The 27227-nt window shown below is 34.8% G+C and overlaps 1 protein-coding gene across 1 annotated transcript in view; it reads left to right on the top strand.

Moving 5' to 3' along the window:
• The first annotated feature begins 7797 nt into the window (after positions 1-7797).
• Positions 7798-27227, top strand: part of LOC127847967 (CUB and sushi domain-containing protein 1-like) — a 65339-nt gene continuing 45909 nt past the window's right edge. The window contains exons 1-14 of the mRNA XM_052380219.1: positions 7798-7857; positions 9681-9762; positions 11644-11732; positions 13209-13385; positions 13688-13789; positions 14329-14453; positions 17719-17926; positions 18139-18293; positions 18677-18830; positions 19304-19503; positions 24302-24434; positions 24802-25008; positions 25358-25531; positions 26520-26726. Of these exons, the coding sequence (XP_052236179.1) occupies positions 9710-9762; positions 11644-11732; positions 13209-13385; positions 13688-13789; positions 14329-14453; positions 17719-17926; positions 18139-18293; positions 18677-18830; positions 19304-19503; positions 24302-24434; positions 24802-25008; positions 25358-25531; positions 26520-26726 (1984 nt within the window). The 5' untranslated portion in view covers positions 7798-7857; positions 9681-9709. The remainder of the gene's footprint in view (positions 7858-9680; positions 9763-11643; positions 11733-13208; positions 13386-13687; positions 13790-14328; positions 14454-17718; positions 17927-18138; positions 18294-18676; positions 18831-19303; positions 19504-24301; positions 24435-24801; positions 25009-25357; positions 25532-26519; positions 26727-27227) is intronic.

Below are 27227 nucleotides of genomic sequence, written 5' to 3'. Positions count from 1 at the left end.
TATACGAAATAACAGGAGGAAAGTTCTCTATTCTGTTTTACAAAATGTCGCCTTGTCTTACATTTTAGACCTATTTAACCTTAGTTTCCCAATATGAAAAGCTACCCACCAAATATCTAAAATACACTGTCAGCATTTGACCTGGCTTAGCCAATGAAAAACGAATATTCTGTACGATGCAAGATAATATGGTTTGATCCCAAAGAAATATAACCCACGAGAGGTATGTACGTTGTACACATATCTCTGTTTAAAATTCCATTGTTTTGTCAAGAACTAAACTTAGAAACCGTTCTGTCATTCATGCTTCGTTTCTTGGGACAAGAGCGACGAATTCTAAACACGTCCATGTGACACATGACAAACAATGTAACCATGTACTTGCGGGGTTACTGTTTTCTTCAAACTTGTTTGTCGGTTACTTGGGTATGGCTATGGCTATTGGACTCTATCTGGAAAGGCGTTTTATCTTCTTTAATATGAGTAACATGTATCGATTTCATGTGTGTGTCACAGTTAAACATATTGCTATTATAAGTTGATATGAATGCTCTTTCAAAGAGGCAATACAATAACTTTTTTATGATTATTATTCAATATAATAACTTAGTATAATGCGTGTATGTATGCTTTCATGGTATTACCCAGTATGTGTATTTAGTACGTTCAATCTTCCAGTATATGTTTTTGTCAGTACAATTTTCAAGTATATGCTTTTAGTCAGTTCAATGTTTAAGTGTGTGTATTAAGTCAGTACAAGCTCCAGTATGTGTAATTAGTCAGTACAATGTACAAGTATGTGTATTTAGTCAGTACAATATTCTAGCATGTGTATTTCAACACAATGGTAAAATATGTGTATTTTGTCGGTACAATGTTCTGGTATGTGTATTTAGTTAGTACAATGGTCAAGTATGTGTAATTAGTCAGTTCAATCTTAAAGTATGTATATTCAGACATACATGTATGTGTATTTTGTCAGTACAACGTTCCAGTATGTGTATTTGGTCTGTACAATGTCTCAGTATGTGCATTTAGTAAGAACAATGTTCCAGTATGTGTATTGAGTCAGTTCAATGTTCAAGTATGTCTATTGAGTCGGTACAATGTTCAAGTATGTGTATTGAGTCAGTACAATGTTCCAGTATGTGTATTGAGTCAGTTCAATGTTCAAGTATGTCTATTGAGTCGGTACAATGTTCCAGTATGTGTATTGAGTCAGTGCAATGTTCCAGTGTGTGTATTTAGTCAGTTTATCAAAGTATATGTATTAAGTAATTACAATGTTCCAGTATGTGTATTGAGTTAGTACAATGTTCCGGTATGTGTATTTAGTCAGTACAGTGTTCCGGTCTGTGCATTGAGTCAGTACACTGCTCCAGTATGTGTATTTAGTCAGTACCATATTCCAGTTTGTCTATTTAGTCAGTACAATGTTCCAGTATGTGTATTAAGTCAGTACAACGTTCCAGTATGTGTATTCAGTCAGTACAATTTCCCAGTATGTGTATTTAGTAAGGACAATGTTCCAGTATGTGTATTTAATCCGTACATTGTTCCAGTATGTGTATTTAATCAGTACAATGTTCTAATATGTGTATTTAGTCAGTACAATGTTCCAGTATGTGTATTTAGTAAGTACAATGTTCCAGTATGTGTATTGAGTCAGTACAATGTTCCAGTATGTGTATTGAGTCAGTACAATGTTCCAGTATGTGTATCGAGTCCTATAATGTTCCAGTATGTGCATTTAGTAAGAACAATGTTCCAGTATGTGTATTGAGTCAGTACAACGTTCCAGTATGTGTATTGAGTCTGTACAATGTTCTAGTATGTGTATTTAGTAAGAACAATGTTTCAGTAGTTGTATTTAGTAAGTTCAATGTTCCAGTATGTGTATCGAGTCAGTACAATGTTCCAGTATTTGCATTTAGTCAGTACAATGTTCCAGTATGTGTATCGAGTTAGTACAATGTTCCAGTATGTGTATTGAGTCAGTAAAATGTTCCAGTATGTGTATTAGTCAGTACAATGTTCCAGTATGTGTATTGAGTCATTACAATATTCCAGTATGTGTATCGAGTCAGTACAACGTTCTAGTATGTGTATTTAGTAAGAACAATGTTCCAGTATGTGTATTTAGTCAGTACAATGTTACAGTATGAGCATTTAGTAAGAACAATGTTCCAGTATGTGTATTTAGTCAGTACAATGTTCCAGTATGTGTATCGAGTCAGTACAATGATCCAGAGTGTGTATTGAGTCAGTACAATTTTCCAGTATGTGTATTTATTCAGTACAATCTTCCAGTATGTTTATTTAGTCAGTATAATGTTCCAGTATGTGTATTTCGTCAGTACAATGTTCCAGTATGTGTATTAAGTCAGTACTATGTTTCAGTATGTGTATTGAGTCAGTACAATGTTCCAGTATGTGTATTGAGTCAGTACAATAGTACAATGTTCCAGTATGTGTATTAAGTCAGTGCAATGTTCCAGTATGTGTATTGAGTCAGTACAATGTTCCAGTATGTGTATTTCGTCAGTACAATGTTCCAGTATGTGCATTTAGTAAGTTCCTCCCAGTATGTGCATTTAGTAAGTTCCTCCCAGTATGAGCATTTAGTAAGTATAATGTTCCAGTATGTGCATTTAGTAAGTTCTTCCCAGTACGTGCATTTAGCAAGTTCCTCCCAGTATGTGCATTTAGTAAGTATAATGTTCCAGTATGTGCAGTTAGTAAGTTTCTCCCAGTATGTGCATTTAGTAAGTATAATGTTCCAGTATGTGCAGTTAGTAAGTTTCTCCCAGTATATGTGTTAAGTAAGTACAATATTCCAGTATGTGCATTTAGTAAGTTCCTCCCAGTATGTGTATTTAGTAAGTATAATGTTCCAGTATGTGCATTTAGTAAGTTCTTCCCAGTACGTGCATTTAGTAAGTTCCTCCCGGTATGTGCATTTAGTAAGTATAATGTTCAAGTATATGCATTTAGTAAGTTCCTCCCAGTATGTGCATTTAGTAAGTTCCTCCCGGTATGTGCATTTAGCAAGTATAATGTTCAAGTATATGCATTTAGTAAGTTCCTCCCAGTATGTGCATTTAGTCAGTTCCTCCCTGTATGTGCATTTAGTAAGTTCCTCCCAGTATGTGTATTTAGTAAGTTCCTCTCAGTATGTGCATTTAGTAAGTTCCTACCAGTATGTGCATTTAGTAAGTTCCTCCCGGTATGTGCATTTAGTAAGTATAATGTTCAAGTATATGCATTTAGTAAGTTCCTCCCAGTATGTGCATTTAGTAAGTTCCTCCCAGTATGTGCATTTAGTAAGTTCCTCCCAGTATGTGTATTTAGTAAGTTCCTCTCAGTATGTGCATTTAGTAAGTTCCTACCAGTATGTGCATTTAGTAAGTTCCTCCCAGTATGTGCATTTAGTAAGTATAATGTTCAAGTATATGCATTAAGTAAGTTCCTCTCAGTATGTGCATTTAGTAAGTTCCTCCCAGTATGTGCATTTAGTAAGTTCCTCCCAGTATGTGTATTTAGTAAGTATAATGTTCCAGTATGTGCATTTAATTTCGTACAACGTTCTGGTATGTTTATTAAGTCAATACAACGTTTGTTATGCAATTACTTATGATAAATTTGTAGTAATCTTGTTTGTCAAACACTTGAACATGCTCTTCTTTTCAATGTCATAGAGCTAACAGTAACAGTAAGTCTAGGCTATAAATCAGGAAGTGATTGAGCGACAACGCTTAGCATATCAGAGGTTTGTTAATAACAGCGCTTGGCAAAAAGAATTAGGACTGACGTTTAAAATAACAATATTGACAGTTGAATTAATAGCCTTAACATGTCCAAAGCAACGTACTCTAGTATTAAGCAATGTAAACTGTTTAAACGAACGGGCAAAGTGGCGTTCTTTACTGTATTTCGCATCGTGTTTCTTAAAGCTTGCTAAAGTTAAACACTAATTTCTATTTAAATTTTGGTTATTAAACCTGCGAAGCGGTGATAAAAACGCAAATAATATCAATGTTTGCAAGGCACACCTAACGCATGTAACCTAAATGGGCGTAAACTGATGAAGGATGTGAGGCTTCATTACTCCTACATTGATCCACCCTAGATTCAATCTAAACTTCAGACAAATATGGCATACAATCGGTTCTGCGTGGATGACATTTGGCCAAGCATTTGCATTAATGCTTAATTATTTTTGTTTGCGTAACAAAAAAACAAATTTTGCCGGTTAATTGTTAAAAGTAATTTAATTAATCATATAACCCTTGATTGGTTTTTACATATTAATATTGCCATGGCATTCAATACACATACTTTTCTTAATATGAACGCCTAAACAACGGCAAATGAAAAAAACACAGGTGGCTTATGCGTTGACAAATTATCCACAAGGCATCAATTTCAAATGATAGACGTTTATCACATCTTCATACCCGCATTAACGAATTTATACATCTCTACGGAATCCGGATAGTGCCATCTTTAATCTCGCCCTTCTTTCATCAAGGGCGACACTGGACACACGAAGCGATACACGATATTTTTTGCGACAGTTGCGGCGACGCACGATATTTTTCGCGACAGTCGCGGCGACGCACGATATATTTAACACGATATATCGCCCTTGTGTAGGTAGCCCAAAAGGCGATATATCGTGTTAAATATACCCTGCGTCGCCGCGACTGTCGCGCAAACTATCGTGCGTCGGTGCGACTGTCGCGAACAATATCGTGCGTCGCCGCGACTGTCGCGAAAATATCGTGTATCGCTTCGTGTGTCGTGTCTCGCGTTCAAAGGGCGACACTAGACACTTGAAGCGATACACGATATTTTGCGCGACAGTCGCGGCGACGCACGATATTTTATTATTCAAATATCGCCCATATTATCCGAATCTCGTGTATCGCGGTCTAATTTCAGACCGCGACACTAGACACACGAAGCGATACTCGATATTTTGCGCGACAGTCGCGGCGACGCACGATATTTGTACTGTTCAAATATCGCTGTAATAATATCGCCTGTCGACCGTCGCGTTTTTTAAACGGTGTTACAGTAATTTTTAACCATTTAATATGAATATTGCTGCCCTCGACATACGCTCCGTGTGTCTAGTGTCGCCCTTTGAACGCGACTCACGACACACGAAGCGATACACGATATTTTTCCGCGGCGACTCATGATATTTTTCGCGACAGTCGCGGCGACGCATGATATTTTGCACGACAGTCGCGGCGACGCACGATATATTTAACACGATATATCGTCTTTTGGGCTACCTTCACAAGGGCGATATATCGTGTTAAATTTATCGTGCGTCGCCGCGACTGGCGCGAAAAATATCGTTCGACGCCGCGACTGTCGCGAAAAATATCGTGCGTCGCCGCGACTGTCGCGAAAAATATCGTGTATCTTTTCGTGTCGCCCTTGATGAAAAAAAGGGCGATATTATAGATGGCACTATTAGGATTCCGTACATCTCCCTTCGACTTCCTGATTATGAAATCCACACAAATAAATGGTTTATGTTTGTTTTCTATAAGCAGTGAACATTCTCAGAATGTCGAGATGTCTTCATAAAAGTGTACATTTACACCTCCTGCATTAGTATAATAGTGCTAGTCACTACTTTATACTGTTGATTTTCATAAAAAAATAAGCGTATTACAGAAGCAATATACAATCTCATGTGTAAGAAACAATGTAAGCTTTCAATCGAAGATGTTTTTAAAGTTTATTTTTATCTCGACGCAATTAGTCAGTGTATTATGTCAATATTTGAATACCATTGCAGTCGATGGTTGTTGTTTTTATAAAGCTAAAGAGTGATGCACATATCGACTTACGGCCTCGTTTTACATATATTTGGTGGAGCCAATATTTGGGACATCCCTTTAACCTCGCCCTTGCTATATACCCTACGCCGTGGCATATTTACATGATGCACTCGTTTTTTACACTGTCAAATCTTACATTATGAAAAACGTACAGGTTTAGTGGTTGCCTGATAGTGGGGCCAGTAGATTTTAGCACAGGAAACTCAATTTCAAAAGTTGGTTACAGTTTGGCTAAAAAGCCGGTCAAATAGCTTTTTAAAAGCTTGAACAACTCGATCCAATTAAACATAGAATACAAATTGGCGACTGTGGATCAATTAGGCATAGGAAATGATTCAATTCCGGCTCACAAAAAGACATGATGCATTAAAAGTATGTCATGTCGGCAAAATTGTTGCTCAATTTAAAGCAAATAAATAAGGTATCAGATGCACATAACACAACAAGTACATGATTCTAGGTATGTTATTCTTTAGCAAGGCAGCAAAAATTATAAAGATGGTTGCCAGTGCAGCAACCAATTGCGAAAAAAGAGACATATTGTTGTTATTTTGTCTAAGTTATCTCTATAACATAAATATAAGAATAAACGGTGCACACACATCACGACCTGTGCTTTAAGACACACTCTTTATAAATTTGAATGGGTTGGGTTCATTTCAAACTTGCGATATAAAAAGCTAAAACATAATTCGGAAAAGTGAGTTGCGTCTAAGATTATGCAATAGCTAACAACTTTAGTGCCTTCAGCGATTTGATTTGAGTCAGCGTAGAACATAGGAGCGTCAGACTGACAATGGTTTTAATGGTATTGGATACATGCATATAATTTCACAATCGGTCCCGAATCGTTGTGGTAAAATAAAGTATAGTATACATGGAACGCTATTCAAAAACAAATTTTTAATTCGTTCAGTTTTAATATCCAAATAATGTGTTTTACCCATCCACAAAATTTTATTGATTTAGCACCTGAAAGGGAATCAGATTTAAGAAAACGTTTAACTTATTCTTGTGAAATGCAAATAAGCATCGCTTTAGACATGTCACATAAATAAAGAATGCTGAAACTGATGTACTGAGTGTAAAAAAAAATCTGGAGTTTAATTGTTTCGCGAACCTGCCTTAAATAGGCTGGTGAAGATGTAATTTTAGAAGAGATACCAGTAATTAATATTCATTGTGTCACTATAAAAGCATGATACAGTACCAGTACACATGGTACTGAATGTTTGGTTCGGATTCAGTTTAGACATTGGGGTAATCTTTTAATATCAAACTCACATTCTTACATTTCTCTATGATTTTGTCATGAAGCCAAACAACTCATTTCTTTCTACTTTAATCTAAAAAGGATATGCAGTTTGCGAAACTGTGTTTTGAGAACTTTAATTACGATTCCCATCGTTATACGAATATGCAAAACCATGCTGAAACCTTTCAGAGACCTTGCAAATCTCCATTTGACATACTTTCTTTAGTCCATTATACATTTGTTCAATTAATTTAGCGAATAATATCGAATGCAGAAAAAAAATGATTGCATGCTTAAAAGTAATTTAATTGAGTGTGATCTCATTTGGCAAATATGATGGACAACTCAACAAAACCAAGAACAATATAGATCGCCACACAAAATTATGATTGTTCTTGTTTGTGGAAACCTTTTTGTAAGCGTTGCTCCATACAGCGGTCGTTCTTGTTTGTGGAAACCTTTTTGTAAGCGTTGCTCCATACAGCGGTCATCTCTCATTGGTTATTGGCGATAAAGATGCTATGCATGCTCGGAACCAGTCAAATATCTGCGCGGAGGTTTACATTAATTACGTATGTTTTCATATTAAAACTAACATTGAAAGGACTTAATCTTTATTTTCTTATACTGATGTAAATACAAAAAATGTGTCGTTTATGAAATGTATGCTATTTATTAAATTTCAGGTTAAAGCGCAGGTCATAGAAACTTTAGGAGAGCTGAATTTCACGTGTCCTGAAGGTAAGTGAGTTCAAGATCATTTATAATTCAATGCTTGGAAGCCACACAAGACAATGGACGGTAATTTAATGTACATCATATAATTGTGTAATGACAGTTGCATAGTTAGTTGTCCATCTTATCAATGGTATTATTATTTTATTTAGAATATTTATTAGATCTAACTACTTATTCTAGACAACCTATATCAAACGTACCGCAACCATTTGAATAAACAGATGTGCATTTAATATCTTGGTTTATTTTTAAACCCGATATATATAAAGTAACCCTGGTTAAGTTAACGTCAAATGGGTCAGAGTATGGACACGCCATACAGCAAACATACCGAACCAAACATAGTTTAATTTAACCGCCGTTTAAATTAACCAAAATATAATCCCATAATGCATTTTATATAACGTTCATTTAGCGCCTTATGTCAGACGACGAATTGGTCAACAAATAATTATGGCTGACAGCGATTGTAGCGAAAGCGCTATTTAAAAGAGGTAGAAAACCGTACTCTTTCAGTGAGAATGAGTGCGAATATCGCCCTGTCTCTAATGTCGAAACACTTCCGTCGCAACTATTGACACAGTGGCAACATAAAAGGGTTGCCTATCATTGAAGGAAGTTCTCCAAAACATAAAATCTACCATGATCTGTTGCCTTGGTGTTTGGGGTTGATAATGTCTGTTAAGTCATTGTACTTTGTAGTCTGTCAAAAAATCTGTACTGTCTTCTTTGTGCGTCGTCGTCGTCAATTGTCTGTTTACTCATCAAAATTGTGTATCAAAATTTTCTAGGTTATGGCTAGTTAACGAGCGTCTCTAACGTCTAATGCCGGCCATTTTGTTAAAGTTAACTCTCGGTTACTAGTAACAGACATTGGGATAAAAAGTTATTAAAGGAAAACTGTCATCAAATCTGTTGTCTACTTCAGTGACGTTCGAAAAAATGGATGTACACATATCATTTTCTCTTATAATACACAGTATTGACGCACGTAAATATAACTATAATCATGATTATTTCATTTTCCCGAAGCCGTATCATCTTTGATAACTACTTAATTGCCAAAATAATTTCCACTGTTGCAGGTTATGTTTTTAAACCATGTTTTAACAGATAAGTATAATTTAAAGGGGCCTTTTCACAGATTTTGTCATGTATTGAAGTCTGTCATTAAATACTTTATATTGATAAATGTAAGCATTGGATCTAAAAAGCTCCATTAAAAAAAATAAGAATACAATATGGGCTCGATCACTGACCCTTGGAGTCCTGGAGTAAAAGTATACCGCTAATACCAATTGGCCATCCGTGCTTATACAATTTAAGGATGTATTTTATACTTTATATAAGCAATCTTCGTAGTTTCACAAAATATAACGACGGCAACAGAACTTTCATAATATTCCATCGTTTCGCGTTACAACGCCTTATAATTTTCAGGTTTTTAAATCATCAAAAGATGCATATAATGGATATTTTAGAGCATGGTAAAAGTTCAGCATTACTGTTTCCTCACAAATATCATAACTCAAACGAAAATTTGCGAATCTGAAACAACTTTTTTTAATTGTGTCAATTTACCAAAATGTGAAAAGGCCCCTTTAAAGTAAGCACTTATTGACAAGTTATCAAAAAGTTACCTACTTTTAAGCGCCAGTTTGTGGTTAACTGCGGATTATACTTTTTATACCAATGGATGCCAGATTTATTTATTGAGTAAGTTGAGCTTTGAACATTTCAATTAGACTTTCTGATAAAAATCATACACTGTGAGCGTTAAGCAGTGCTCTTACTATGTGTTCGATTTTACATGTTTGTTTGTGCAGGATGGAGTATACACAAGGCAAACTGCTACATGAAAGTGGATGTGGATGAGACCCATAAAGAAGCAAAAGCTGTTTGTACCAGGTATGGAGTGTTTTAGATACAACAATACACTGCATATTCGTTATGCTGGGATGGCAGGATCCATAAAGCAAGATTACGATATATATCTGGATCACTATATAACTGGGCAGAGTCCAGGGCTGTACGCAGGATATTTTGACTGGGGAGGCCCAAGTAAGGAGGGTGCTGGAGGGGTCTGCCCATGCAATTTTTTTTTTATTTGGCACTTTTTAAGGTGAATTTTAATGCTTTAAAATACTTATTTTGTGATATAAATTTATGGAATATAACGAGTAAATCATCACCTTTATGATGTCTAAAGCTTTAAAGATTGGTGGGAAATTAACACCAATGTTTAACGCTTTAGATTTCAGAAATGTATGATGTTTGATGAAGAACGAAAGCAAACTTTGAAAATCAATTTTTTTTATTAAGAAATGTATAATAAAGTATGACTGACATATAACCAATCCATAATAGTATTTTCTCTTCTAATTCAAACCACCTCTAAAGTGTCAAAATAATTCCTAATAATTTTTTTATCATTTACTACACAAATTCACTTTCACCATCATCAACACAGATAAACCATCAAAATCATCTCAACTCCGACATTTTATTGGTCTTAGAAATTTTCTCTATAATAACTGTTTTCCGGAGGTTTTTTACGCAACGCTTTCAGATATTAAGCAGATTTATTGTGTGTGAGTCTACCTACATGACCTACATATGAAGTGTATGTATCGTTCTGGGCTAATGATTTGTGGCAAAGTTATGGTCCTTGGATATAAAATAGTTCTCTAAAATAACGCTCGATCGGTCCCGAGGTACATTTAAATAGTACCGGAGCTGACAATGACCAATCAAGTTATAATAACAGTTTTCAGGAGTTTTTTTACGCAACTCTTTCATTTATAGAGCTGATTTTGATGCTCCCGTAGGATGGCATATAGCAGTCTGTCCGTCTGGCATTTTTTTCTGTACTTTTTTTTTCAAATAGCTTTAAGATATTGACCTGCTATTTGGCGTGTGAGTCTACCTAAATGATTTACAGATGAAGTATCAGTTTTGTTCCGGTCCAATTATTTTTCATGAAGTTATGGGCCTTGAACTTAGACTAAGAGGATTATCCATATCACCTCTCTAATAAAGTTATTGCTTCTAAAAAATGGCATTGTACACCATCTGTTAATAACGGAGTTATGGCCCTTTGTATTTTGAAAAAATGCTTGTTTGAGGGTCAAATATAACACTATTGTGTCCAGAAGCATATTGGCAGGGGATATCAATTCAACGAATTTGCTTGTTATTAAAGGGATCTTTTCACAGTTTGGTAAATTGACAAAATTGAAAAAAGTTGTTTCAGATTCACAAATTTTCGGTTTAGTTATTATATTTGTGAGAAAACAGTAATACTGAACATTTATCGTGCTCTAAAATATCCATTTTACGCATCTTTTGACGATTTAAAAATTAAAAATTATAAACGTTGCAACGCGAAACGATTAAATAATTTGGAGAGTTCTGTTGTTATCGTTTAAATTTGTGAAACTACGAAGATTGCTTATATAACGTATAAAATACGCATCTTATGTATGCTTGGCAGGATAGCTCAGTTGGCTAATGTGTTTTTACTTCAGGATTCCAGGAGTCACTGGTTCGAGCCCTGCTGCGGTCTATTTTTATTTTCCTTTTTTAAATTATTTTTGATTTTTTACTGGAGCTTTTAAAATTTAATGTTTACATTCATAAATATAAAGCATTTAATGACAAACTTCAAAACATGCCAAAATCTGTGAAAAGGCCCCTTTAATATTTTTGAATCTATCTAGTGGTATAAATGTGTACACACTAAAATTCCGAATGGTAATAATGAAAATTCAATATTTATGTTGATTACAGGCAGGGTTCAGATTTGTTTATGCTAAACAACGATATCGAGTATGACGAGGCCGTACACAAACTATTCCCCACCAAGAATATCTGGATTGGTATGTTTTGTAATTACTCCTGTTTAAAAAAAAATAAATAAACAAACAAATGATACCAAACTGAATTTTACAAAGCAAAAAAAGATATATCACATAAAATTGCAAAACTCCAAACCTATAACTGAGACGTATGTGTCAATTGTTTTCTTCAAATATATGTTGAAACAGCAACAATTAAAGGAAAAAGTAATATTGACCAAATTCAGACAACAATAAAATACCCCGCTGACATGCCTGAGAACTGTTTGACCTGCTATATAAACCTTTTTTGTGTTTTCGTTTTTTTTGTCGTTTTGTTTTTCTGAAAACTCTTATTTGCAAAATACAAGATTGAGAAGAATTTCTTGCAGTTATCGCTATATTAAGTCAAATCCACTTTCTCCATAAACGAATTGTATGTTTGTTATTGTTTTTTGGTCCAGAAATTTTTTAATTGTAAAATAAAAAATCTTCATAAGAATTGTTTGCTATTATAAATGCTTTATTAAGTCATGACCCACTTTCGTGGCAATATGGATTTAATCTGACCAATCTCAAGCTGGATATGTTTCCACATAAAGCAGGAGTGTCATCCAATTAGTATTGCGATATGTCAACTGCATGTATTTTACTGGCAAAATGAAGTGTAGTGAAAATTCCATGTTAGAACAAAATAATTACCGTATGTTTTGAGCTCAAAAGGCTTTTGCATATGCTTGTTTAGTGAACGGTCATGTTTATGTTTATCACTGTTGCTTATTTGTTTCATTGTTAATTTTGTATACCCATGACTTTCTTTTGAGAGGGGGGGGGGGGGAGGTTGCAGTTAGTGTTGGCTTTCAGTCCGTCTTACTGTCTGTCCTTCCAACTTCCGTCAGCCTGTTTGTGGCCTATGTATTAGAAATTTTGGTATCTTCTAGCACCAACACTGATATCTACACGTCTTTGATACTTTCACAGTTGTTGCTTATGACCGTTTCCTATCCACCAATATCCTCTAAACTCACTTTAATCTTACCTTGCCCTTAATTGAACTTAATTGAGAATATATTTTGTGTGTGGTAAACTTGATTTTACTTTTTTGTTTGGCTGCGAAACATTTGGTTTCTGATACAGTTGTTGTTAAATCCACTCAACATCTCACAACCTTGACAATTACCTCATTTTGAGTCTATAATACTAGCACAGTTGTTACTTTTTACATTTCGCTTTCCACCCACATCCCCTTTATGTTGACATTGACGTTGGAATTGAATATACAGCACCAACCTGGAAAATGGGTAGATGTAAAACACTTTTTTTAGATGTTTCAATATTCCTAAACAATTTGCAAATACCAAGTTAACTTAATCAGTTATTACTGACCATTTGTAGACCTTGCCGGAAGTGAAACATATTTTACTTTATAGTTATATCTATGTATAAGCTTCATTTAGTTTGTTATGTTTAAATATCAAAGGTGCCAAACTTAAGTTGTGTTTTGCAATAATGTTTCAGCCTACAAAACAAATGATACGTCTCTGGACTTCATCAAGCGTTGGGCTAACTTTGAGCCTGTTGTTATACCTGATCAGCCAGGCTGCATCGTGCTAGATCCTATTGCTTCAAAAACACGTGTGGCTGACTGTGATGAGAGACACGCCTTTGTGTGCAAGAGACGCGCTTGCCTCCAAGGTAGGTTAACAACTATTATAGCGTTTTATTAGAACTTGAAAACTGGAAAATAATATCACTTAAAATTGCCAACAAAAAATGTACAAGATGAAACTTTGAATTCATGCAAATGGTTGACAGTTTATATTCTTAAAAGAAATTGCTATTTTGAAAATGTCACTAGCATTTAATGGTTTCAGTATGTTAAATTTTGTGAAAATAAAGGCAAATGATGTTATTGAAATGTTCTTATGAATAAATACTCCAAATAGTTTTGCAGTTCATAACTGTTTGACTTATACAAGTATTTGTATGACTTACAGGCTATGTGTCATGTGACAAAGCCGCTAAGTGTATACCCATGGAGCGCATGTGCGATGGAAATATGGACTGTGACGACACGTCAGATGAGTTCTTTAATTGTTGTATGTATATAGGATTCAATACCTTCTATTTTTTGCAACACAATTTCCATTTTCATGGAAAGACATATCTTATATAACCAATACTTAAAAGAATTATTTATAAAAAATCGGGCATATATCTGTTTTTGGTTTAAATAAGGTATCAAATGCACCAAAAGGACAGTTTTATTTAGTATTGCAGTGACTCATTTGATAGTTTGTGTTTTATTGATCGTATTTGCTTGGCAATTCAACAGTGTTTTATGATTCTGATGCATTTGCTAGTTGGGCATGATCTAATAGCAGATTATTGTTACTATTCACCACTCAAAATCAATGGGCAACAAGATTGTCCATTAAATTATATAAAAAAGCTTGTTCAACAATACTAGATGGCAGAGATGGTTGACAACATTTGACTGTCATATTTTAGTGTTTAGTTTTATTCAATTGATAATGTTGCCTCTAAGCTTTGAAATGGCGGGGGGGGGGGGGGGGGGGCATATTGATTTATTCCTCAAAAAGTCACGAAATTAAATAAGGGTTACTCTAAATTTTAGCTTCCAAAGGATATCATTCTATCCATGTGAATGGAACCAGCAGTTTAAACACCGGAACACTGACAGCTGGTAACCAGAAAACATGGAACCTGGTAGCACCCATTGGTAGAAGAATCAGGATTTTTGTAAGATGATTTCGCTTGAATACATCTACCTTTCATATAAAAATGGATGATAGTCTAGAATTACTTTTAGACCTATTTGTGTTGCATACACTATAATTTTCGAAATGCTTAACTTGCCATTATAAACATTATTCGCAACATTTGAGCTGTACAAAACTTGATGTTTTCTACATAATTAATGTATGTGTTCAATTAATATTAAACACGTACATTCTGAGTCGATTATCCACCAATATTCACTGACTATTTGCTGTGTGACGTAATTGTTTAACATGATTTTATATTTGCAAAAAGATATATTAATTGGTTTGCTCATAGAACCAGAATATCTAAGATTGATAAACATTGATTTGTTACTTTTCTTGGGAAAAGAAGAACATGCATTTTTGTGAAGTATATTATTAAGTTTTAAACATCTCCATGTCTTTTTATCCCTGCCGATTTTTTTTTTGGGGGGGGGGGGGGTATAGTTATTGGTCCGGTCCGTCTGTCCGTCTGTGCATGTGTCCGTCCTTCCGTCCGAAACTTTGTCCAGATCATAAACCAATTGATATACTTTAAACTTAGAATATAAACAGATGGCAACAAGAAGAAGTGCATTGACCAAGAACCATAGCTCTATCTACCTTAGTTTTTGAATTATCTCCCTTTATAATTTCAAAGTGAATTTTTGTCCGTAGCATAACTCTAAAACTACTAAAGGGATTTTCTTGAAACTTAAAATATAAACAGATGGCAAGTAGGTGAAGTGCAGTGACTAAGAACCATAACTCTATCTACCTTAGTTTTTGAATTATCTCCCTTTATTTAATTTCAAAGTATTTTTTTCCGAAGCATAACTCTAAATCTACTGATAAGGGATTTACTTGAAACTTGAAATATAAACAGATGGAGAAGTTCAGTGACTACAAACCATAACTCTATCTACCTTAGTTTTTTTTTATTATTTCCCTTTATTTAATTTCAAAGTAAATTTGTGTCAAGAGCATAACTCTAAATCTACTGAAGGGATTTACTTGAAACTAGAAATATAAACAGATGGCAACTAAGAGTGCAGTGAACATGAACCATAACTCATTTTGGCCGTAGTTTTTGAATTGCCTCCCTTTATTTTATTTTTTTTTAAATTTAATTTTATTTATATTTTATTTATTTATAATTTTAAATTATATTAAATTAAATTTCATAGTAAATAATTTAGCTTTTCAATTTTTAATATCTCCCTTTATCTAATTTTACAATAATATTTTAATTTGAACACTGAAGTATTCACTGTAAAATGAATAGATTAGTTTAAGGAAAAATACAGTGATCAAGAACAGTAACTGTTTATAGTCTTTGTTACCTCCCTTTCTTTCATTTCCATATTTTTAGCTCAACTATTATATATAATATATAAAGTGGAGCTATCCTACTCACCCCGGCGTCTGCGTTAGCGTTAGGGTCTGCGTCTGCGTTAGCGTGCAAAAAGTTTTCGTACTTCCCCAAATATTTTCTTTGTCCCTTGACATATTGCTTTCATATTTTGCATTCTTGTTTACCAACATGACCCCAACCTATAAACAAGAGCAGACAACTCTATCAAGTATTTTGTCATAATTATGGCCCCTTTTCCACTTAGAATATGCTGCAAATGTTAAAGTTTTCGTACTACCCCATTTATTTTCATTGTCCCTTGACATATTGCTTTCATATTTTGCATACTTGTTTACCAACATCACCCCAACCTATAAACAAGAGCAGACAACTCTATCAAGCATTTTGTCATTATTATTGCCCCTTTTATACTTAGAATATGCATATTATTGATAAATCTATGTTAAAGTTTGCGTACTACCCCAAATATTTCCTATATCCTTTGACATATTGCTTTTATATGTTGCATACTTGTTTACCAACATGACCCCAACCTATATACAAGAGCAGACCACTGTATCAAGCATTTTGACATAATTATGGCCCCTTTTACACTTAGATAATTTAACATTTTGCTTAAATTGCCATAACTTTCCCCCCCCCGAACCTCCCCCTCCCCCACTTTCTTTTTTTAAACATCATCTAATAAATTACCACACACCACATTATACCCCCCTCCCACCCCCCCACCCCCCCTACCCCCCCATTTTTTTATATTTTTGTTTAAACATCATCTAATAAATTACCCACAACCCACATTATACCCCCTCTCACCCCCCCCCCCCTACCCCCTCCCCCTCAATTTATTTTTTATTTTTTTATTTTTGAAAGATCGTCTAATAAATGACCACTCCCCACATAAACCCCCTCTCAACCCCCCCCCCCCCCAAAAAAAAAAAGATTTTTTTTTGTCCTTTTTTATTTTTGAAAGATCGTCTTAATAAATTATTGAATATAAACAATTTCCACATGATGGCTTACGTTATACTGTTAAGCACTCGAATAGTCGAGTGCGCTGTCCTCTGACAGCTCTTGTTATTCTCTACAGCAGAACTCCAACACTATATAACTAATTGATTCTTGAAATATAAATAGATGACACAGGTGCCATGTTTTACAAATATTATTCTACTCTCTAAAACAAATGTTGTCATACAAGAAAACACATTTCGGCGGGGATTTAGCACTACTGTGACAAGTCTTGTCATTTTTTAAATTGATTTTAAATTACTGATCTGTAATTTTGTTACGATTTTGAAGCTTACATTTGTGATGGAAACTTAATTTTAACTAAAATTTATTTTTATCTTCAGTTGTTAACAATCAAAGGATGTGAAATATTTTCCATTATAATCAATTGTCTGCTTGTGTGAATAATTTTTAACTTTCAAAGAACTTATGATGTATGTATAATAGTGTGTTTCAGAAATAATTATAACTGACTAATTTTTACCAAAACATTACATTCTGATTTTATTATACGCACTTATCATATGTTTAATACTCATTTCTTTTCTTTTCACTTAATAATTTATAGTTGTGTTATTACAGAATTCATAAACCATATCAAATACCAGACTACTAAAACGAAACTGAACTAAAGCTTACATTCAAGCAGCGTCTTATTAATTTTATTCCTTAGAAAGTAAAAAATACAGCTCTGAATTATCTTCTCTGAATTATACTTCAACATAAAAGATACACAATGAATAGCAATTTTCTCATTTGATTGGCTATGATGCAAAATATGTGTACAGTAGCTGTTCAATTACAATGCTGGAAATTGTACATAATTATTTAGCCTGATAAACCAACATAATACTTTATCAGAATATTTAATTTTCTATAGATCCAATCAACAACATTGGCAGCCAATCTTGCCTTCCTGGATATCTACTCGGGGACTCCCTACATGCAGGAAGCTTCACTGATCAAGCGATTCACAGGCACCGTCAGTTCACAATACATCTACTCCACAAACAACTTCCTCACCATTAACATGTATGCTCAGAATGTCCAGTCAGCAGTGCCAGCATTTAACATACTTTACACCTCAGGTATGATCTTACAATTCATATTAAATTGTGGCAAGTGTGTGATTTTGAAAGGAAACAAAGCAAGTGGTGAACGTGTAGTGTATTTGTTTTTGTGAATGCTAAACTATCTAGATGTTTGTGTATGTGTGTATTTGAATTTATTTATTTTTATCTTTTCAAGAAGTATAGTTTTCTCTGAAATCTCTAATGGAAACAATAATTGTGTGTTGTAGACCTCCCCGACATCTTTCATGGCTTCAAGGATCTCACTGCCTCCATCATTTGGGAACAGCTGGTGTTCCCTTACCAAAATGAGATGAACAAACCTGCTCAGCTGCAACTCAGATGGAGAATCACTGCACCTGTTGGACAATTAATATCTTATTATGTAAGATATACACAATTGCTTTTCAATATTGTATTTCTTTTAAAGCATAATGTGATGTAGCCCATTTTGAAAACCGAAACTGAAAGATTTTGCTTTAAGAAATGAAACAATTTGAATCCGTAAATGAAACATATTTATAATAAATGTCAGTTGATTGTTGAGTGAATACAATAATCTCTCCTTTTGCACAAGGTATAATTGATTATTGTACTCTAGCTGCTTGTTTTAATAACACATTGATGATTGTTTCCTTTCTGTTAGGCCATAGTGCACGTCATTTATAGAATCCAATCTGTATGTGACAATTAAAAGCAAATAATTGTAAGACGTAAATACGTACACTCCCCGGGACTTCATAACATTTTCTGTACATTAATTTCCAGTTGGAGAAGGTAGATTCCAGTAAACCTTTACAAGCAGAAATAATGAGCGGAGACTGGACACTGTTTATGGATCATATCTATGTGTCTGGTACAAACACACTTGAAATTGTCATGAAGGAAGTCCCCAGTAACACCAAGCTAGTGTACAAGACAGGTTGGAAACAGATTTTCTTCATACTAGCTCATAAAGAATGAAAAATGTGTGGCTTTTTATTCTTTACCCTGCAACTGCAATCACACTGAACATGTGATCTGTCCTAATATACTAATAAATAATGTGATTTTCATCATATATAAGCATGCATAGATGGCTTAACTTAATTACTTAAACATACTACACTTTTTATCAATATACAGCATTCACATGTCTGTTTGGTTCCTGATGAAATGAAGTTTTAACAATGCAAGTTTTATTAGCATGCGTATTTAAAAGCAAATTGTTTGACCTCTTATCAGCTTACCATTACATGATTACTACACACTTGAAAGATGAAGACATCTTAAAAGTTTATTGGGCAATATTTAAACGTTCATTTATTGTGCCTCATGATATGAAGATATGCATGGTTTTGATCTGAGTTGTCTTGTCAAATATGTTCAGTAGACCATGCATCTTCAATATTATAGGATGTGGGCAGAATGTAAGCCACCACAGTGGAATGATCATCTCTCCCAACATAATGGGCGTGATCCCAAACAATGTCATGTGCTCCTGGACCCTGGATGGGGGGCAGCGGGCTGGCAGAGGAATGTCACTCAAGTTCTACACAAACTTTACGTCGGACCCTAGAATTACACCAGGCAGCAGATCTGAAGACTACATAACTGTGAGTAACTTTACTTCGATCTATTGTCAAATTGGTTCTCTGTATTGATTTTTTTCAAAGCAACAATTTCCATGACTCCTTTAAAAATCATTATGCCATTTGTTATTTGCATTCATATTGATATTTTGAAGCAAATGATGTATTGTCTCTTCAAGTAATTGTCCTATTACCTTTTTAGCTCACCTGAGCGATAGCTCGGGGTGAGCTATTGTGATCACTCAGCGTCCGGCGTCCGTCCGTTCGTCCGTCTGTCTGTCTGTAAACAATTTGTAAACATCTTTTCTACTAAACCATTGAGCCAATATCAACTAAATTTCATGTGGAGCATCCCTAGGTCATGGGACAAAAGAATTGTTAAAAAAAAATTGATCACATAACCAAGATGGCAGCCATGACCATATATGGTAAAAACCTTAAAAAATCTTCTTGTCAGAAACCGCTCATCAGATTTTCAAAAAATTTCACAGGGATTACCTTTAGGGACTCCCCTGAAAAAGTTGTTCAAAGAAATTTGATTCGTCAAAAAACATGGCCGCAGGAGCTCGTTGAACTTTGCATGTTTATTCGTTTTTGCCTATTTTGTGAAAACTTTCAAAAATCTTCCACAGTTTTTGTCCGATCCTTTCCAAATTTGCACAGTGTCTTTATATCAATGAGGACACGAACCCTACAAAAAATGAGCATTATTGGTCCATGAAGTACAGAATTACCTCCCCTTGAATTGAGAAAATGGTGTTTATGCAATAAAGTCCAAATATTTCATCCAATTCTTTCCAAACTTGTAAGGATTTAGCATGGTTCAAACAAGGGAAACAACTACGGTGTATGCATGTTCTTTTTATTACAGATTTGCCTCCCTTTAATTCATTCAAAATCTCATTTTACAGCAGAGATTCCAAATCTGACCTGTAAATGAGCCCCATATTTACTGCCAGTGCTAGGTTACCTTTTTCCATTTGATCATTCTTAAGTATTGGTCTTGTAATGCTGCTACTGCTTCTGCTACTGCTACTGCTACTACAACTACTACTACTACAACAACTACTACTACTACTACTACTTCTACTACTTCTACTACTACTACTACTACTACCACTACTACTTCTACTACTACTACTACTACTACTACTACTACTACTACTACTACTACTACTACTACTACTTCTACTACTACTACTAGTACTACTACTACTACTACCAGCACCACCAGCACCAGCACCACCAGCACCACCACCACCACCACCACCACCACCACCACCACCACCACCACCACCACCACCACCACCACCACCACCACCACCACCACCACCACCACCACCACCACCACCACCACCACCACCACCACTACAGCAGAGATTCCAAATCTAACCTGTAAATGAGCCCCATATTTACTGCCAGTGCTAGGTTACCTTTTCCCATTTGATCATTCTTAAGTATTGGTCTTGTAATGCTGCTACTGCTTCTGCTACTGCTACTGCTACTACTACTTCTACTACTACTACTACTACTACTACTACTACTACTACTACTACTACTACTACTACTACTACTACTTCTACTACTACTACTACTACTACTACTACTACTACTACTACTACTACTACAACTACTATTACTACTATTACTACTACTACTACTACTACTACTACTACTACTACTACTACTACTACTACTACTACTACTACTACTACTACTACTACTACTACTACACCACCACCACTACCACCACCACCACCACCACCACCACCACCACCACCACCACCACCACCACCACCACCATTCACAGTGACAAAAAACGTATTCACACAATGGCTGCTACTACAACTTATAGCCCATATAGGGGGGCATGCATGTTTTACAAACAGCCCTTGTTTCTATGGGATTTTAACCACAACTGTTCATGTTTATCTCCGACACATATTGTTAGGTCACCTGTCATGAAGTGACACGGTGAGCTTATGTGATCGTGTGATGTCCCGCGTCCGTTGTGCGTGCCTGCGTGTGTCCGTCAACAATTTGTTTGTGTAGACAGTAGAGGTCACAGTTTGCATCCAATCTTGATGAAAATTGGTCAAAAATTTTATCTTGATGAAATCCGGTTTGGGATTGTATTTGGGTCATCTGGGGTCAAAAACAAGGTCACTAGGTCAAATAATAGAACAACCTTCTGTAGACAATAGAGGTCACAGTTTTCATCCAATCTTTATGAAATTTGGTCAGAATGTTTATCTTGATGAAATCTGGGTTGGGATTTTATTTGGGTCATCTGGGGTCAAAAACTAGGTCACTAGGTCAAATAATAGAAAAACCTTGTGTAGACATTAGAGATCACAGTTTTCATCCAACCTTTATGAAATTTGGTCAGAATTCTTGATGAAATCTGGGTGGGATTGTATTTGGGTCATCTGGGGTAATAATCTAGGTCAAATAAATAGAAAAACCTTGTGTTTACAATAGAGGTCACAGTTTTTATCTAATATTTATGAACTGTGGTCAGAATGTTTATCTTAATGAAATCTGGATTGGGATTGTATTTGGGTCATCTAGAGTCAGGAACTAGGTCACTAGGTTAAATCATAGAAAAACATTGTGTAGACAATAGAGGTCATAGTTTTCATCTGATCTTAATGAGTCAGGTGAGCGATTCAGGGCCATCATGGCCCTCTTGTTATGGGTATATTTTCCTTTTGTAAAATTTATTACTTGGAATAAATTGTGTATTGCAAAAACAACCGGAACAACAAAAAGTTTGAAAAACACAGTTAGCAGCCTTAAAAGTCAGTGGGATATTAATATAAATGACTGATGATCATATGTATAAAATGCATTTTCCCTATATTTGCTTTTTAACCAGGTTTTCCGAAGGAAAAACTGGTTATTAGATTGGCAAATGTCTTCAGGCTGGCGGGAGGGCGGAACAAGCTTGCCTGGGCCATAACTTTGTTGTTCATTGTGAGATTTTAAAATCATTTGGCACATTTGTTCATTATCATTGGACGGTGTGGCGCTCAAAAGAATTACATCGATATCTCCAAGGTCAAGGTCACACTTTAAGTTCAAAGGTCAAAAATGGCCATAAATGAGCTTGTCTGGGCCATAACTATGTCGTTCATTGTGACATTTTAAAATCATTTGGCACATTTGTTTACCATCATTGGAAGGTGTGTCGCTCAAAAGAATTACGTCGATATCTCCAATGTCAAGGTCGCCACGACTAAAAATAGACTGATTTTGAAACAAGGGGGGAAACTATGAACAATCGGTAACAATTCATATTTTGAGTTGTCTCCCTTTTATCAGACTTTTTTTTTCAAATTGAAATCAAGGTCGAAATGAGTAAAAATATATTGAATTTGAAACAAGGGGGGTAACAATGCACTGTTTGAATTGTCTCCCTTTATCAGACTTTAAAAAAAATAATTTGAAAATCTGGTTTTGTTACAATTTTGTCCCTTGTTTTATTATGGATTATTTTACTGTCTATATTTTGGTTTCTTTCATCTGTTTAAATGTTTTATTTCATTTCCAAAACTTACTGTCTATTTGTTACAACAACATTATATACTGTGGGATAATTAGCTGTCAGAATGGTGTTCTCATTTATAATTCTGAAACATCCATTGGCCAATGAAAGTACACAACACATTTAAATACAAGTTGAAAGAAGTTAAGAAATCCGTTTTATCTACAAGTTAAGGATCAATACAACAAATAAAGATGGATTATTTCTGCCATATAGATCAGGCATGTTGGTGGGTTGACAAACTAAAACGACAAATATACTGGTTATTATGACCATTTTATTAGCTCGACTATTATATATGAAATATGTATAGTGGCGTTTCTGTTTCCGATTCTGTTAGCGTGCAAATGTTAAAGTTTTCGTACTCCCCCAATTATTTTCATTGTCCCTTGACATATTGCTTTCATATTTTGCATACTTGTTTACCAACATGACCCCAACCTATGAACAAGAGCAGACAACTCTATTAAGCATTTTTTCATAATGATGGCCCCTTTTCCACTTTGAATATGCAGCAAATGTTCAAGTTTGCGTACTACCCCGAATATTTTCAATGTCCCTTGACATATTGCTTTTATATTTTGCATACTTGTTTACCATCATGACCCCAACCTATAAACAAGAGCAGACAACTGTATCAAGCATTTTGAAAGAATTATTGCCCCTTTTATACTTAGAATATGCATATTATTGATAAATCTATGTAATAGTTTGCGTACTACCCCAACTATTTCCTATATCCTTTGACATGATAATTTTAATACATCAGCTCGTATATTTTTGTTGCATATAATTTGGTTGTGGCGTGTTGTTGTTATTTCACCCTTTGTCCTCTGGTGTCTATGTGTTGGAGACTGTCAAACCACCATTCACAGTGTCAAACAACAGAACAACAAATTAGGGGCTAGAACGTTCCGAATATGGGCAAATAACCCCCCAAACATTATGTCCTACTGGCCAGTATGAACTGGCATATTGGTGTTTTCGAGTTTGAAGTTGCAAACATGTGGGCACAAATAACAACACAATGTAATAACTGTGATGTTTGCATGTATATTTGTTGTTTTGGCTAACACCCTTTACATTAAACTCTTCAATACTACATGTACACTGTTTCACTTGTTGAATTTCTTTGCTGCTCTTAAACAAGGCATCAATGAAATACCTTATACATTATTATTATTATTCATGAAATGCCCAACAATCAACCATTAAGCATAGCGTTTTTTTTAGCAAAAGCCAATTATGAACCTATTGAAAATGTATGTTTGGTAGATCAATGCAGATGGGAAAACTGTCAAGAATTATACAGACAGGATATACAGCAGCAGAAATGGACTGGTTGTGATTAATTTAACATCAGATGCAGCATTAAATTCCAATTCATTTAGGATTGAATTTGCCACGGGTAAGAAGATCTACATAGTTATTTAACAAAGTGTATGTTACCAATGTCAATATTCAGTACAGCCTTATGAATTTTATAAATCTTATTAGTTTCTTTCACAATGAGGTGTTTGTTGAGAGTGTTCATCTTACACATCTTCTTTTCACACAAATAATCATTACAAGTGACATATGATCTAGTTACATTTGCTTTTAAAATGTTGTGTTCTTTTGCCTTGTAAAATACATGAAAGTCTGTTATTTTGCAGTTTGATTAAAAAATTGAAAGATTACCATGTCTTTAATATTTCTCCTAGATTGTTTTCCAATGTTGAAAAACGGTCTGTTATTTTGCCTTCTCATTTATCTTCAATGGTTCCTTTCCTCAGACTGTCCCGCGTTGAATGTTTCGAGCGAGACAAATAAGAGCAACCAAGGCGCAGTGTTTGAAGAAGATGTGGAACTGAGCTGCCCGACTGGTCACAAGTTTCACCTTGAGAAATACTCTGAAAACAGGTCATTGACTTTGACCTGTGGAAAGGATCAGCAGTGGTACATTAAAGAGGAAAAACTGGTTGCAATCCCAGAGTGTAGAGGTATGAGTTCTTTTGCAGAAAAGCAAAACATTCATTGGGAATATTAAATCAATGATTATCATGATGCGGTTGTAGGTAGTTATTATAAAGTAAAATGGTACGTAACTTTGCTGACAAATTGTAAGTGGGTGAAGAGTAATTTTGATATAAGCCTTATATGAAACATAGCAACACGAAATTTCTGCATGCCTTAATATGTTGGCATAACAATTGCACTTTATTTAGCCTTTGTCTTTATGTTGTTTTTAAAAAAAATGTCAGCTGATAGTATTGTGAATATATAAACTTACAATGGTATTATACTAAACATATTAACAAAGCCAGGGACTGAAGTGACTTGAATTTTCAGTGGTTTACTGCGGCCCTCCACCCAAGATTGAGAACGGCTATATTGTCAAGGCGACTGGGGCCACATACAACTCTACGACTATGTATAGCTGTGCACAGGGATTCACAATGTTTGAAAACAAGAATGCAACCTGTGATGAGAATGGGAAGTGGATGAATGCACCCACATGTGATTGTAAGTGTTTCTTTATTTCTAATTATGTTTTTTATTGGTTGACTTATTAAAGAAAAGTGTAAAAAATAACCAATAGTAACATTCAGGTTATTTTGATTTTTTTTACCTGAGTAAATTCTTAATTGGTGGTGAGTATTTGTTTCAAAAATGCAACGACATTTTTAAAAGCACTTCCTGGCGCTGACTTGTATTTGTGTGTTTTATGCCGTATTTAATGTTCACATCTTTCTTTATTTCATTTTAATTTTGTATGCTTTCGTTTGTTTGTTTATTTGAAATCATAATGATAATGAAACAGGCATATGTTTTGTTGTCAGTCTAGTTTATTATAGCATATATTGGCTGGGGATTGCGCATATACAGTGTTTCAGGGGACAAGGTCAATATCAATGTTACTAAAAAAGACAAACACTTTTTCCTCTTCTTTACGACGTTTGATGTGGTAATGAGTCATCACATGTAAAACATATTTTAAAATGTGCAAATAAAAAAATATAATATATACAAAATAGCAATTTGAACATTAATTTGCACCAACAGAATAGAAACCTTATTATACCACACAATCCTTTATTAATGGCAAGAAATTAATTGCAAATCACATAGGCACAACACAAATGTAGTAACTAAGGTAAACACATACTAAGCATCCAGACTTAAGAATTCTTATGTTGTTGTTGGGTTCAAAGTAAATATTACTTTATCTAAATGGAATGCTTTGGCAAGGTGCAATCTGTTGAACTGTTTCTTAATTTGTATTGAGATTTTGATTGTGGTTTGAACTCACAAGGACGGTGCTGCTGTTAATACAATTTCAAATAAGCAGATTTGTTCAATATAAACTAGAGGTTAAACATGTAACCACAGCGTCTTTGTTGCACAAATACAAACCATCCTTTCAAATTTAATACAATCTCACTTTTAAATGGGATCATGTTTATGTTGATAAATATAATACTGTCATTAAATATGTGCGTGTCTATTTTAGCTGCAACCTGTGAGGCGCTGTACGATGACATGTTACTAGACGGATCATGGAGCATAATAGCTGGCAATAACTTTACAAATGGCAATGCAGACTTCAACACTGTTGTTAAGTTTTCTTGCAATTCTGGGTTTGAGCTCATCGGGCCAATTCGAACTCGTTGTACAGATGTAGGCTGGACGCATCAGAATACTCCTCCCAGTTGTGCAAGTATGTAAACCTAGTACCAGCTCTTGCAACTGAAGAGACTTTTAATAAATGTGTGTGCTTTAGTGTCTTCAAATGTGTTTACTTTTGTATCTAAGTATCAGTTGTTTGTTGAGAAAATTAACATTCTATTAAATGGAAGTTGTGTTTTAATCAAGTAAAAGTTGTGTGTTTTATTATATGGAAGTTGTGTTTTTATACACCTGGTAGAGTGGAGCATAGTAGTTGGACTTTTTGTCAGTCCCTCAGCCTGTCAGTCAGTCAAGCATTCCATTTTCTGGAGGTTTTTTATGCAATTCTTTCAGATATTCAGCTGATTTTTGGTTTGTGAGTCTACCTTATTGACATACAGGTGAATTGTGAGTTTTTTTGGAGGGTCTATTGATTTTTGGCAAAGTTACAGGCCTTGGACTTCAAAAGCTGCAGTGCGTCTTCAGAGCGCAGAAGGTGGCATTGTTTTTACATACACAGGTCTTGTTTATTTAATGGAAGTGTGTATGTACT

This window comes from Dreissena polymorpha, chromosome 10 (assembly GCF_020536995.1).
Source record: "Dreissena polymorpha isolate Duluth1 chromosome 10, UMN_Dpol_1.0, whole genome shotgun sequence".
Lineage (NCBI taxonomy): Eukaryota > Metazoa > Mollusca > Bivalvia > Myida > Dreissenidae > Dreissena > Dreissena polymorpha.
Note: the sequence above shows the minus strand (reverse complement) of the source record. Positions and strands in the feature narration are given on the sequence as shown.